The sequence below is a fragment of the Trachypithecus francoisi genome, unplaced genomic scaffold (genome assembly GCF_009764315.1).
Source record: "Trachypithecus francoisi isolate TF-2019V2 unplaced genomic scaffold, Tfra_2.0 Lachesis_group2, whole genome shotgun sequence".
In the NCBI taxonomy this organism is placed as follows: domain Eukaryota; kingdom Metazoa; phylum Chordata; class Mammalia; order Primates; family Cercopithecidae; genus Trachypithecus; species Trachypithecus francoisi.
In genome coordinates, this window is record NW_022681465.1 from 115,373,581 (window position 1) to 115,388,029 (window position 14,449).

General features: G+C 53.4%; 1 protein-coding gene across 1 annotated transcript in view; it reads right to left on the reverse strand.

Annotated features, from left to right (window-relative positions):
- Positions 1 to 212: 212 nt before the first annotated feature.
- ADAMTS2 (ADAM metallopeptidase with thrombospondin type 1 motif 2) overlaps positions 213 to 14,449 on the reverse strand; it is a 233,584-nt gene continuing 219,347 nt past the window's right edge. The window contains exons 20-22 of the mRNA XM_033180256.1: positions 12,387 to 12,516; positions 11,377 to 11,466; positions 213 to 3,663 (exon numbers count right to left, since the gene is read on the reverse strand). Coding sequence (XP_033036147.1) covers positions 3,206 to 3,663; positions 11,377 to 11,466; positions 12,387 to 12,516 — 678 coding nt within the window. The 3' untranslated portion in view covers positions 213 to 3,205. The remainder of the gene's footprint in view (positions 3,664 to 11,376; positions 11,467 to 12,386; positions 12,517 to 14,449) is intronic.

Consider the following 14,449-nt stretch of genomic DNA (forward strand, 5'->3'; position numbering starts at 1 on the left):
CATGGAGAGCTGATCCATGGGGAGCTAGGAGAGGGAACCTTTCTTCGGGGTGCCTTCTGCCGTTTACATGGTTCTCCCTTCAGCAGCCATGGCTCAGCGCTCCCCAGTGCCCTGACCTCTTGGCCTGGTGAAGGCAGCACATCCTTCCATTCCACCCACGTTCCAGCCAGGCACAGGCACAAGTGTAATCAAGACAACAACAAACGCAGGCATGATTTGCAAAAACACAGACATTTTAACTTTAATAAGTTATAAAAGTAAGAGTCAGATTTTACATTACAGAACGAGAATGTATTGATTGCTGTATCGGTAACCCAGAATTTTGTGATTTGAGTTCAGCACCTTGATTCAGTATGGCGGCTACCTGTCATACAGGAGGGAGGAGGATCGTAATGCTTCATCTGCTAAGATGTTGCTATTGAGCACCATTTATATACTCAAAACAAACAGAAAAACCTTAAAATACAAACGAAAGGCTTATACATGAAATTCCATGGGTTTTCCAAAAGGAGTAAATCAGAGAACTGGGTCCCACAAACCTAACACGAGTCTGCCCACTAATGAGAAGTGTGTCAGGGACACTTGCAGATTTTCTAGTGCAGTGGAAGGTCTGAGTCTCATCATGTGGTTAGAAGCTCAGCTGGAAGACATCTGTCTGCCTCCTCTGGGTGTCAGGAGCCTCTCAGATTCAGAAGCTGGCTTGCAAAGATCAAGACTGTCACTAAGCCGGTTCTCCAAGTGGTCCCCAGCTCAGAGGAGATTTGCACCGTTTCTCAGAGCCCGGTCAACGTTGCCATTCCTTGGACAGAGAGACTTCTGAGGACCATCCGGCTCTAGAGGGCTCTTTTGATACATGGCTCAAGGATTGAGGATGGCATATAGGGTCACGGCTGTCAGTCCCATAGGGTACCTTGCTCCCTTCAGCAGAAGACAGATGCCCAGGGAATGCCCCAGCTGGGCCTCTTCCCAAAGGCTTCCAGCCTCAAGCCAGGAAGCCCTGCTCTGCTGAGATCTGGGAAGAGAGTGTTCTCATCCAGAGGCCCTTAGGCTGGGTAAACCGAGTCACACTGTCTGCCTAGTGTTAGTCCTGAATTTCCTCCATATCCTAGGACAGACCCAAGTAAGAACCGCCCAGTTCTTCAGCCTGTGAATAGCACCAACTGTCCTGGGTTCAACCAACAATGGAAAGCCTCAGGCTCCATTTCCTAATTACAGAGGCAGGATTGCACACATGCTCTAAACCACATCTTCTTAAGGAAGGGGTACTATGCGAGATACTCAGAAAGGTTTTCTCCAGTTTGGTTCTCCAGGAGACACAGGGACAGTGTGCAGCATGTGTGGGATGCAGTGACGGAGGGCGGGAGGCTAGCCATTGAGGTGGAGACAAGCATCAGCCCAGATACTGTCCTTGCTGGTTCCTACATGGTCATTTTGTCCCTTGGATCATACACACAGACCCACCCACACATGTGCAGCCTCACACAAACATATTTAGCACCTCAAAACTCAGTAGAAAGTAGCCTGAGTAGCCTCATCCATATTATGGGGAAATAAACAAGAACAAATTCTCGAAGAATGAGGATTGGTGAGAGTACACAGCCTCTAGAAGTTTCTTAAAAAGGAAAAGCTTAAGAATTATGTGTCAGGCTAAGCCCAGCTAAGGAGCTAATGTGCCCCTGGGTAATCCTGGAAAGTTTAAGCTTCACTTTCATAAAATACCAATGCGGTGAGAGGTAAAAACGAGCCACTCTTCTCCCATCCGCCCCCACTCCCTTCCTCCTATTTCTTTCTTACTTGCGTCTTGCTCACAAAGCACCATGCTCTGGAAAATAGGAGCTATTAAAGTTTTCAAGGAGCAAAAGATAATGTAGGCTCTCCCCATCTCCCACCCTATGCCCCCATCAGAGGCCACATTTTGCAGGTCACTGCTGGGTTCTGGAGCTTCTAAGAGACAGAGGCGAGAGTGGGGCAGGGCTGGACAGGGAAAGCCCATTCCCAGCAAGCAAGCAAAGCCCACAAAGCCCAGGATCCCGAATCCTTAGGCTTGGCCACAGGGAGATTCCAGGCCCTTGAACTGCTCACTGAACCTTCCCAGCAGAGCACGTGCCTCCTTCATCCTTCTCAGGTACTTGGGGAGGGAAGAGGCTCTCTGGGGAGCCCTGAAGCCAAGGTGGCCAGGGAAGAATGCAGGAGCTCTTCCCTCAGAGCCTGGAAGGCAGCCAGCAAGGCCAGGACTAGTGGACAGGGGAGAGGCCTGGGAGGACACCCCACTGTTTTCTTGGCATGGACCCTGTTTAGACCTATCCTTATGTCCCGTTATAGGATTCTCATTACTTTCGCAGGTGAAGAGGACAGCTGCACAGCTCAGACTCGGTGGAGACATTCAGACGCAGTACAACATGAGCACCAAATAGGTCAGATGGCCTTTAGTTCTTAATTAGCAAGACTGCAGCAGGCCAAGCGGAGGCCTCCTTAAAATATTCTGAGTTGACCTTTAAAGACTGAGTTTTTTCATGTGAAAATCTAGACTTCTTCCGACAAAGGACACTGTCTGGCAAAGCCAGGGAGAGCGGAGCAGAGATGAACAGAGATACAGATTTCACAGTGGCAGCAACGGCCAGAGCCAACCATCAGCTCCAGGTGGGTGTGGCTGTCAGGGTGGCCATGGTCCCCAGCGGGCCACTACACTCACCCTGGTCACCTGCCTGGCCCTGGAAGACCATTTGAGTTCATCACCTCCACTTCATTGTACTCATCTTGGCAACTGGTCAGTTATGTAGTAAATCACCATTTCTTCTAAGAGTCCCACAGGCTGTGTCTGGGGATCGCTAGGGAATGTCATGCATCACCATCAAGGAAAGATTCCCAATCACTGCTTAGCAACTTGGGGCCTATTTTGTTTCTCTCAGAGTGATCCCTCTTGCCCTGCCCTCACTGACGGAGGCTGTAGAGCCTCTATATTCCTCTCCACTCCGCACCCGACACCACTGCAGGATTTGGTCGCTCCTGGGCTGGGAAGCACGTGTGCTAACCTAGTTACCACATGCTCACGCCTATCTTCCTTACATCATTCCCCCTCTTTGTTTTCTCAAAACCTTTTGGAATCAGGAATTTTGACTTCATCTCCATGACACAGGATGTGCTATCCCATGGAATATCTCTATAAGCAAGAAAAAAATGCTAGTGATGCTATCTTTCCATTTTATTAGAACTTTCCGAGCATCTCTTTCTTCCGCATCTCATCAATGAGCTCTTGGATTCTTTGGTTTCTGGTCTTTTCATATGGGCTCGGTCGTCGAGGGATTAGGTTGGGTGGCTGGACTTCATCTTCTAGGCTATGGATTTTGTAGGGTTCATCTACAGCATTGGTTTCTGGGTGATCCTCTGTGGCATTGGTGCTGGAGGCATTGAGAGGGACATCCAGGGGGGTGCTTGGTGATGGCTGCACCTCCGTGACTACAGTGGGCACTGGGAGGGTGGGCATGAACACATCAATGTCGTTGTGCTTCCCAGGCGGTGGCTGTGTCCTGCCCTCCACGCTGGTGAGGTTGTTGTGCAGGTCACAGGACTTGCAGCACAGCTTGTTGTAACCTGGGATGGAGCAGTAGCGAGACAAGACTTCCATCCTACAGAATATTGACTTGTCGCCTTGGCAGTGGCCCTCTGAAAGAGAAAAGTGGGACAGATAACCAAAGGACAAGATAAGGGGGACTTTGTTCCCCCACAGGGTGCAGCTTGCTGGAGGAGGCATATGGAAGAGCCCAGAGACAGCACAGAGGCAAGTGAGCCCAGGCAGAAAGTCTGTGTGGGTTCAGTGTCAGAGCATTCCCAGAGCAGGCAGCGTCCAGGGACCCCTGCCCTGAAGTGCTGACACAAGCTGTGAGCAAGGCTTCCCTCTTCCAAGCAGGCACCAGCTGAACCTGGATGTTTCAGTATCTCTTAAAGTTTGAGAAAGAAATGAGGCCTGTTTGTTCTTACAGAGTGATTCCAAACTCATCTTAAGGAATAGGACATCATCACATCTTCACATTTGACATCCCAGTGGTAACCCCAATGAAATTCTGTGGCAAGGCTTGACTCTACAATAATCTATAAGTAGTAACTATAACAAAATTAAACCTAGAAGAGTCAATTCCTAAGACCCAATACAGCAAATCCCAGTGCCACTGTGGCCCTGCCATGCTCCACAACTCCCTTATGTTGCTCCCATTCTGACCCAAATGCCCCCAGATGATCTTTTAACTGAACAAAGCCTAAGGGAAAGTTAAAAATCACCCAGACCTGCATGGGTTCTCTCACACTTGCTTCAACTTACCCGACAGCCTCACGCCCAGCCTCTGCTCCATCCCCCTACGGCACCGCCACCTTGCGCATCCAGCCATTTCCCAAAGAAACATGCTGCCCTCACATAGATTAATCCTTCCACCCTGCACATCCTTCTCTTTCCTTTCCACCCAAGAAATTGGTCATCTGTGGTCCAGCTTGCATGGAGAGCCCCGACTCTCCACAGAAGCCACCATTATCTCTCACTTTCCACCCAGCCGTCTTCTCTCTGGCCCATCTCGACCTCTGTCTGCAGCTACGTTCATTCACCTCTTCTTTTGCTCACTCTCTCTTTACCCTCTGTCTTCTTCCCAAGTTTTCGCCCCTTCCCTCTCCCCACCCCCTCATTCCACAACACAAAAATTAAGATGATTTTTAAAAATTCACTCGAAGAAAGAATAAGTCATGTTACAGGAGATACTCGATCTACTATAAATTCCTAATCACTGACTTCCATGAGTCCAACGCCGCCTGTTATGGTCTCTGCTCAACAGCTCTCTACTCTCCACAGTGACGACTTCAGACCTTTCCCACACTAACCCCTGATGTGCCCTCCTTTTCCCTCACTCTCCTTAGTTGAACTCATCTACTATTGAAAGGAAGGAAGGAGGGAGCGGGTGAAAGGAAGGAGTAACTGAAGGAAGGAAAGGAAGGAAAAAAGGAAAGGGAGGGAGGGACAAAAGGAAGCAAGGGAGGGAGAAAGGGTCAGGCACTGGATGGGAGCCACATCTTACAGTTATCCCATACACCAACATATGGTACCATCTACACCTGAAGCTGTCCAACCCGTTGAAACTCCCCACAATAACAGACAAGACCCCCGCCTCCCATCGAGGGCCAGTGGTTCTGATGTTCTCCTGCTTCTTAATGGCCACTGCTCCAACCTGTAATTTTCGCTTAGAAGCTGGTGACAGACCACCAGCCCCAAACCCCTGAAGCTTCACACTTGCTACAAGCCAAATCCACCAAGCACCTGTGGGTCCCAAAAGCCTCTGAGGCCCAACCCCTGCAGCGTGAGCTTAGGGCTTCTGCTGCACCCCCCACCCCCCTCTCGGTGCATGGTGTTTCAGGCACACAAGCCAAATACCTGGGTGCCCTGTCCTAGACACTCTCAGATATGCCCTTGTTCCGCCCCCTCTCCCACCTCCACCCTGGCTGAGCTACCTCTTGGCTGCACTATGGGAGGGGTCTGTGTCCAGTCTTTACCCATGTCATCTAGCTATCCTGCTTCAGGCAGAATGCTGTTTTCTCACTGGAGATGTGACCACGGCACACTCCCCCCACCCCCTGCCCTCACTTGAAGCCCCTAACCTGTCCCCTTCCCCTCTCCAGCCTCCCTCTGGCCTTAGACTCCTTGTTCTGCATGGACCTCCTTCTGGCCACAGGGTCTTTGCACATGCAATGCCTCTGTCCTGCCTCCAGCTACCACCCTTCCTCCTTCAGGGGCAGTGGGAGCACATCTTCCTCAGGCAGGCATTGCCTGACCTCCTTGAGCAGGTCTCTGCAGCACACGGTCTCAGCGGCTGTGCCTTTCCAAATGCAAGATTGCTCACATCTAATTTTCAGATAAGTGACTAGTGCCAGACTTTTTCATTATCCTGAAAGCTCTGAAGGGCAGAGCCCCAGAGCCTAGAACAGTGAACCAAATAATGCATAAAGGCATAAAAAAGATAAGATATGAAAAAGATCAATGTGAATAACTGAGGAAGTTCAAAACAGGTGAATTTTGAACATGAAAATAGCAAAGCTCTAGGCAAGAAGTACGCAGACAGGCCTATGCATCAGAGGGTGCCCAACTTTGGCCCTGAGCTTCTAAGCAGCCAAAATAAGGAGAACACATGACTGGCTGCAGGGTCCACCATGAAAAGGGAGTTAAAACCCATCAGCCATCAGGAGAAGCGGGGATCTCCCTGACACTGAGCCCAAGAACCATGCTCACAATGCCAAGGAGGAAGGGGGAGGGCCTGGTGCCCAGGGGAGATGCCAGAAGTCAATCGGAAGATCCTGAGATGTGGCTGTCAGGATTTTGCAACTGGCAGAAGGCTTTTCTCAGATAAAACTCTTACACAGATGCCCAATATATGAAACAGACTCAGACTGCTGATGATGGTGCTGTTTGACGGTGGGTGGAGGAGACACAGGGCTCCCATCCCTGCCCCACCCCATCCTCTCCAGCAGCCTGGGAGGCTGAAGGTGTGAAACCACTGAGCCCCACCCTCAGGGAAACACCGGGGGTTCTGGATAAGAGCTGATGGCAGCCTCCCCACCCCCTACCTCACAGGCTTTGACAAAGGAGGGAGCCTGGGCCTGATGGTGCTGGGAGGGACACCCCGGCCACACACTGTCCCCTCTCCTGTTGCCCGTGCTTTTTCCTTCACACAAGTAAGGCTAGTATTACACATTTATCCACATCTCCACTCCCTCACTGTCTCCCCCACCAGGCTGGGATCCCTGAAAAGCAGGAATCACATCAACCTGGTACAGTGGTGGGCCACCTACGGCTAGTGTGCCAAGTCCCTCCCTCCACCTGGTTTTGTAAATAAAGTTTTATTGGATCAGGGCCATGCCCATGCATTTCTCTTTTTTTTGAGATGAAGTCTTGCTCTGTCGCCGAGGCTGGAGTGCAGTGGCGTGATCTTGGCTCACTGCAACCTCCGCCTCCTGGGTTCAAGAGCCTCCTGAGTAGCTGGGGCTACAGGTGCGTGCCACCATGCTTGGCTAATTTTCATATTTTTAGTAGAGACGGGGTTTCACTATGTTGGCCAGGCTGGTCTTGAACTCCTGACCTTGTGATCCGCCAAGGCCTCCCAAAGTGCCGGGATCACAGGTGTGAGCCACTGTGCCCAGCCCATGCATTCCTTATTTGTAGCTGCTTTCCCACTCTAAAGGCAGAGCTGAGTCCCGTGACAGAGATCATGTGGGCTCCAATGCCCAAAATATTTACTACCTGGCCCTTCACAGAAAAGACTGACAGATCCTGGGTCAAGTGCATGCCTAGGTCACAGCCAGGTACAAGAAAGTGCTCTGTAAATGTCCGTAATGTGAGGGGCAGCAGCCCCAGGTGGGGTCCCCCTTCCACCTAGTCTACATACTGGACTTTTAAATTTTTTATTATTTTTATTTTTACCTTTTTGAGACAGAGTCTCGCTCTGTCGTCCAGGCTGGTGTGCACTGGCGCGATCTCGGCTCACTGCAAGCTCCACCTCCCGGGTTCACGCCAGTCTCCTGCCTCAGCCTCCCGAGTAGCTGGGACTACAGGCGCCCGCCACCTCGCCCGGCTAATGTTTTTGTATTTTTGGTAGAGATGGGGTTTCACTGTGTTAGCCAGGATGGTCTCAATCTCCTGACCTTGTGATCTGCCCGCCTCGGCCTCCCAAAGTGCTGGGATTACAGGCGTGAGCCACCTGTGCCCGGCCTACATACTGGACCTTATATGTCGGATTTTCTCCCAACAGTGGGTGGCATTCCTCTTAGTTTTTAAAAATAATACATCAATGAATAAATACAAAATTGAAATAAAATCCTGGCCAAGAGCTTGACTATGCGAATATCCCACAAAAATTTCAAAATAGCCTAGAAAAATTTCAAAGCCATCATGACCCACTGATCTTAAAGATACCCCAGGGTTTGTGCATTTTTAAGTATTATCACAGACCACAGAGAACAGTGATGCGCCTGAGGCAATGACTGGCGATACCTCTCTGCCAAGATGATCACTGTGGTTTTATGATACATGGTCTTCAGCCGTTTCCAGCAGCAATTAAGTAACGAGACCTATTGTCTTCCAGTGAGTGACAGTCAACCATTGAGAGTAAACACAGTTTTCATAAACTTAAGTCACTGTGGGCTACTGCCATGATCTTGGCATACACCTGAACAGCACCTGTATTATTATTTGCTTAGTCATATCCTTCAAATTAACTCCTTTTTAAACTTAAAATTTGTTTTAGGAGAAGACCTTATACTACCACCACTCATGGAAAACTACTGCAGTGAACAAAGATAACCCTAAATAGGAATACAAAAAAAAAAAGTTTTAAGTCCTTTTAAGTCAATTTCAAAGTCAAACTTTAACTCATCAAATTCTAGAGAGAGACTCCTGCCTGCCAAGCTCTGAGCTGAAGGGAACTGAGCAAATGTGAGAGAGGCTAAAGCTGGTAGCAAGTGAGGCTTCTTCCTGAGGTCATTGTAAAGTAGAAAGGGAACTAGGAAGGGACCGCTCAGTGCAGTGCAGTCCGGGCTATGTTTATGCACCACCAAATCACCTTCCATTTCCCATGCTTTGGAAAATGCTGGATGGAGAATACCTCATTCTCATTTCTCAGTAAAAGGAGTGGTGGGCTCAGGCACCCATGCCAACATTCAAAAGGTCATGCAGCTGGTTAAAAAAGCAAGAGGCACCCTCCTCCAGATGCGCCCTCCTCAGCACCTGGCTGTAGGCGGTGTCTCCAGCTCGGGCCTGGGAGCCTCTTAGCGGGAATTGCTCCTGACCCATCTCTGGGAAGAGAGACTGAGTGGAGGGAAGCACTGTCGGACCCAATTTTCCCTGATGCTCTTTGTCTCCCTTAAGCTTCGATTCCTTTTGATGATCAGTGATCTGAGCTCTGGGCAGGCTGAACTCAGCCATTGCTACCATGGTTACTCTCTCCCCAGGGTAGTCCCTGGGCCTGGCCCTACACCCAAGGTCTCTCCCCATGATGCTGGGCTGCTCCCCACTGTTCTTTCTCATGGTCTCCCATGCTTTCTTCCCCCTTCCTGGTGGGACTCCTCAGTGGTACAGAAAAGGGAGGAGTGAGACTCCCACAGGCAGGACACAGCCTGGGCCCCAGGTCAGGAGGTCCCTGTTGAACCCAGACCCTCTTTCTGGCCATTGTCAGCAATGTGAGAGACACAGGCCCTGTGGCTGCCTGGGAAGACCTGAGAAGACACGGGTAGGCCGGTTGCCCAGAGAGCCGCCCCTGCTCTGTCCCCTCTCCCGACCCAGGCTTTCCCGGGCTGGCCCAGCCCCCACCTGAGAGAGATGGGCACCTCTCCCTTCCTGAACAAGTAGCCCACGGCTGAGAACTGTGCCTGGAGCCGGGGTAGTGACCTGCTGGTGGCTCACGGCAGGTGACCTGGACCAGCAATGTCTGACCCCACATTCCCACTCCACAGGCTCTGCTCCCAAGATGAGGAGAAACCCATCTTGGTCCCTTTACCTGACGAGGAGACCTCCATATAGAACCTAGATATTCTTGCGAGGTGCTCATTTGACATGATTCAAAACCCGGAATCATGGTGGAGTGTCTGCACGGTTTGCTATCAGATTTTGGAAAATGCCTGGGGAGGGGAGATACACCTTTCAGGGGGAGGGGCCCTAAATATCTATGTTGGGCAGTGGGGAGTGTGGGGCAGTAAAGTCGAAACCGGGGTGATTAATGCTACTGAGTGAGGGCCCACAACTCCTCAGTGTCTGGGCGGTGAAAAAGAGAAGGAGCCATCAGCTTGCCAAACCCACGCACCCAGTTTTACGGAACTTTTATTGAGTTTATTTGTGGGATGCATGACAGGAGGTCTTTCCATCATTAGTAAGAATAAAAGGTCATTTTCACAGTCACTTTGGCACACGCTAACGTCTCATAAAAAAAAAAAAACCAGAAAAGCAACGACAATGGAACCTATAGAATACGTCATTAAATACATACAAAACACTAATAAAATATCCCTGATAAACCAAAGTGCATATGCCCAGGACAGTATTGCACCTTCCCCAGTCGCGCGTGTCGCTCGCATGGCCACGTCAAAGTTGGAAGTTAACAGTCGTGAGATTAGTACGCAGGTGCACACCAGTTATTTACAGAACAGTAGTCAGAGCCGCAGGGGTAGGGGCCCGCCGCCCGGCAGGGGTGCGGTGTGAACAGAGGCGGGGGCTGGGGTGGAGGGGCGGGGCGGAGTGCTACATGGATCGCGGCTCAGGGCCCAGGGGGTCGCCCCCTGGGTGTAAGGCCGCGCTGTGGAGCACCCTCGGGGGCTCCATGCAACAGTCAGCGCCGACTGGCCAGGGGGCATCAGGGCGGACTCCGGTCCGCAGAGACTGACCGTGTGCACCGCTCAGCCCAGGGAGAGAAGCCGTCTGCACTTGCAAACGTTAACCTTGGCAAAGGTGGATGAACACACCAGCTCCCCTACACCTTCCCTGCCTTCTACCTGGCCCACTTCCCCCTCTGAAGCTGGAGCTAGCAGCCAATCCTGTTACCTTTCAACTTTAAGGCATTTTCTACATAGTTTTTCTAAGCAAAAAAGCAATAAAAATTGAGGTAATTCTGTAGTTGTTCACACTGGTAGGCGAGGCAGGCCCGCACCAGACATTCTCTTCCAGCCCTACGGAGGGGGTCCTGTGCGCGCGATGAGAAAAGGCCATCTGGGCTAACGGGCGGACAGTGGAGGTGGGGAGTGTCCCCACACCCCGGCCCGGAGGGACGCGCCCCTCTGCCGCCCCCGTGACCGGACCCCCGCAGGGCAGGGCCGGCGGGGCTGTGAGTTGCGCAAAGGCCGGGTGGGAGCAGGCCATAGTTGCACGAGTCAGAAGACACGCTCAGCAAAGGGTCAGCAGCAGCAGCGACAGCGGTGGCAGCCGGGAAGCCCCTGGCAGTGCCGGAAACTCGGGGCCGGGTCCCCGCACGACGACGCAAGACCGCGCCCCCGAAACCCCCCAGGCCGCGCCTCAAGGGTGGGCGGGGCTGGGGGCGGGTTCGGCCCGGAAGGTCGCCCTTTAGCCCTTCCTGCAACCACGACAGATCTTTGCCCCTTTACAAGCCATCACCAACCAGGTTCCGGCCCCAGCAGAGGCCCGAGCCCCTGCCACGCCTCGGCGAGGGTGGCCCCGCCAGCAGGCAGTGTGGCCCGGAGCAGACGCCGAGCTCAGAGGCCCGGGAGAAAACGGTCACCCCAGAGCGCGCCCGGAGAGTCAGGGGAGCTTTCCATAGACAGAGAGGAGGGGGGCCCAAGGCAAGCTCCACAGGGCGCAGGGCATGCACTGGAGGGCAGAGGCAGAGTTATAAACGGGTCGGTTACTTGACGAGATCTTCTGGATGGGCGAGTCGGGGTCCGGGCGGGACAGCCACTGAACTACGTAGCTCTTCTTGGAGGGATCTGAGATGTTTCCTAGAGGGAGGAGAGAGGGGCTGCGGCTGCGGGGCACCAGGCTGGGGCCCCCACCCCAGGCAGAGAGGCTCCGGGTCTCCCGGGGTCCTGGGGAGGCGTCATTCAAGGCCCTCCCATCCCGGCCTCTCCATCACCCCCCACCTGCCCCCGTCCCCAGAGAAACGGTCCTCACTGCCAAGTCCATGCCCACCTCCTGCCCCTCCTGACAGCATCCTGGGTCTCAGGTGGGTCTCAGCTATCCCGTCTCTCCCACTGTCCTGGCATGCAGGCCCTGCCGCCTCCTTTTCTGGGCCTGCTTCTCTGCCCCTGCACCCTGCCCCCTCCCCAGGTTCCACCTGCTGACTCCAGCTCTGAGCTTCCAGAAAACTTGGACAGAGCAGTGCCATGGGAATGAGAGATCCCGGATCCACCCTCCCCAGCTGGGTGCAGGTGCCTAGACCCCCCAGAGCTCCCTCCACTATAGAAGGGAACTGTGGCAGGCAGGGTCTAGTCTTGAGCTGTGTGGAGACCTTAGATGTGGCACATGTACAGCATTTGGCCAGGCATCTGTGAGCAGTGGGTATTCTGGTTCTCCTCGAAGGGCACAGAGCACACCCTCTACTTACACAGGCACCCCCCTACACCATGGGCACCCCCTACACCATGGGCACCAGGCACTCCCCAGCTGACCAAGTCCTGCTGTCACTGCGAGTCTGCAGTGCCCTGAAAGCAGGCAGGGGCGAGTCAGCTCCACACAGCTCCCTCCAGTTCCTGACAGGCAAAGGTCCCAGACTCGGCCTCAGCACTCCACTTTTCCATGCTCACAGATGCTGTGTCCAGCTACTCTTTGGCAAGAGCCAGATTTGCCTGAACCAAGTCCGACAACCCCGCCCTGGACTGCTGCATGCTGGGAGCAGGGGCAGGGGCTGCAGAGGGCTTACGGGGACAGGGGCCAAGCCTGCAGATCCTCGCCGTCTCAGGCCGCTCCTCTTGGCAGATGCCGAAGCTGTCGTCTGCAGTGCGGCAGAGCACTGGCCGCTCCTGAGTGCCATTGCCACAGGTCACCGAGCACTGCAGGGGGAGAGTCGCCAGGCAGGGTTCACCTCCCATGCAGGACCCACACTGGCAGAGCTGGAGAAGCACACGGTCCCCAGGCACATGACCCATGCACTCAGGAGGACGTGTGGGACAGAGGGGAGAGTGGGGTTAGAGGCTGCCTTGCCCCACCCTTGGGGGCTGCTCCAATCTCCTGGGGTCTAAAGAAAGGACCCACATGCCTGTCTCTCTGAGCTGTTGTCAGTGCCCATACACAGACTGGCATAGGCCTGGCACTACTTGGCTCTCAATGACAGCCTCCCTTCTCTAGCTGGAGGAGGTCCAAGGCCCAGGAAAACCTGCTGTGCCCTGGGCAGGGGTTGGGGTGGGGCACTGCAAAAGCTCTGACTCAGCCTAGGAGGTGCCAGTAAGCACCCCACAGTCCTGGACACAAGGCTCTACCACTGGTGCCCTCACTGGCTCCTCCAGCCCCCAGCACCCCCGCTGCTCCACCACACTGACCAGGGAGGTGCCAGAAGGAGCAGTCATGCCCAGCCCTGCCCAAGGAAAATTCTCCAGTCCTCACCACATGGGCAGGAAAAGGCCGACTCAGCAGACCTGTATTGCTTAAAGCCTGCACATTCCCAACAAAGGCCTGTTTTTTTTTTTTTCTTTTGTTATTGGTTTTGAGACAGGATCTCACTATGTGGCCCAGGCTGGAGTACAGTGGCACGATATCAGCTCACTGCAACCTCCACCTCCCAGGCTCAAGCAATCCTCCCACCTTAGCCTCCCGAGGAGCAGGGAGTACAGGCACGCACCACCACACCTGGCTAATTTTTTAAATTTTTTGTAAAGACAGTATTTTGCCATGCTGCCCAGGCTGGTCTCTAACACCTGAACCCAAGCGATCCACCCGCCTCGCCTCCCAAAGTGCTGGGATTGCAGGCATTGTGCCCAGTCCTTGTGCAGCTCCTGGGAACCAAGCTCATGGAAGGTTCCACCTATTAAGAGTGCTTTTGCATGCTTGAGGTCTTGAGTCACGCAGTACCAGTTGGTCTGGGTAGTTCACACCAACGATGATGGATGGGAAACACCTGCTTTTCCTCTAAAGTCTGAGGTCACATCTATGTAACTGACCCCAGTGAAAACCCTGGACGCCCAGGCTCTGGTGGGCTTCCCTGGTTGGCAGCATTTCACGTGCATTGCCACACATGGGTGCAGGGAGAATTCAGGGCATTTCTGTGACCCCACTGGGAGGGGACACTGGGAGCTTGCACCTGGATTCCTCCCAACCTCCTCGCCTGTGACTTCTTTTTCCCAATTCTACTCTGTATCCTTTCACTGTAAGCCCGTGCAACTGCGAGTCTGCGAGTCTTTTTTTTTTTTTGAGACGGAGTCTTGCTCTGTCGCCCGGGCTGGAGTGCAGTGGCCGGATCTCAGCTCACTGCAAGCTCCGCCTCCCGGGTTTACGCCATTCTCCTGCCTCAGCCTCCGAGTAGCTGGGACTACAGGCGCCCGCCACCTCGCCCGGCTAGTTTTTTTTTTTTTTTTGTATTTTTAATAGAGACGGGGTTTCACCGTGTTAGCCAGGATGGTCTCGATCTCCTGACCTCGTGATCCGCCCGTCTCCACCTCCCAAAGTGCTGGGATTACAGGCTTGAGCCACCGCACCCGGCCAAGTCTGCAAGTCTTGCTTCTGAGTCCGCGAGTCCCACTTCTGAGTCTGTGAGTCCTCCTAGTGGATTACTGAGCCTGAGGGTGGTCTTGGGGAGCCCCTGACACATGCTCCTCCAGCTCTGCCAGCGTGGGCCCTACATGTGACTGGGCTGTCAGAGCTCACGTCAGCTCTGGTCTGGCCTTGGCTGGCTCTCAGGCCCTGCCTCTAGGACCACCCCTGTAGCCCTTCAGTCCATCCTCATTCTTCCTCCCAGCACAAACCTAAGCACGCCCTGCTGATCTCCCCTCC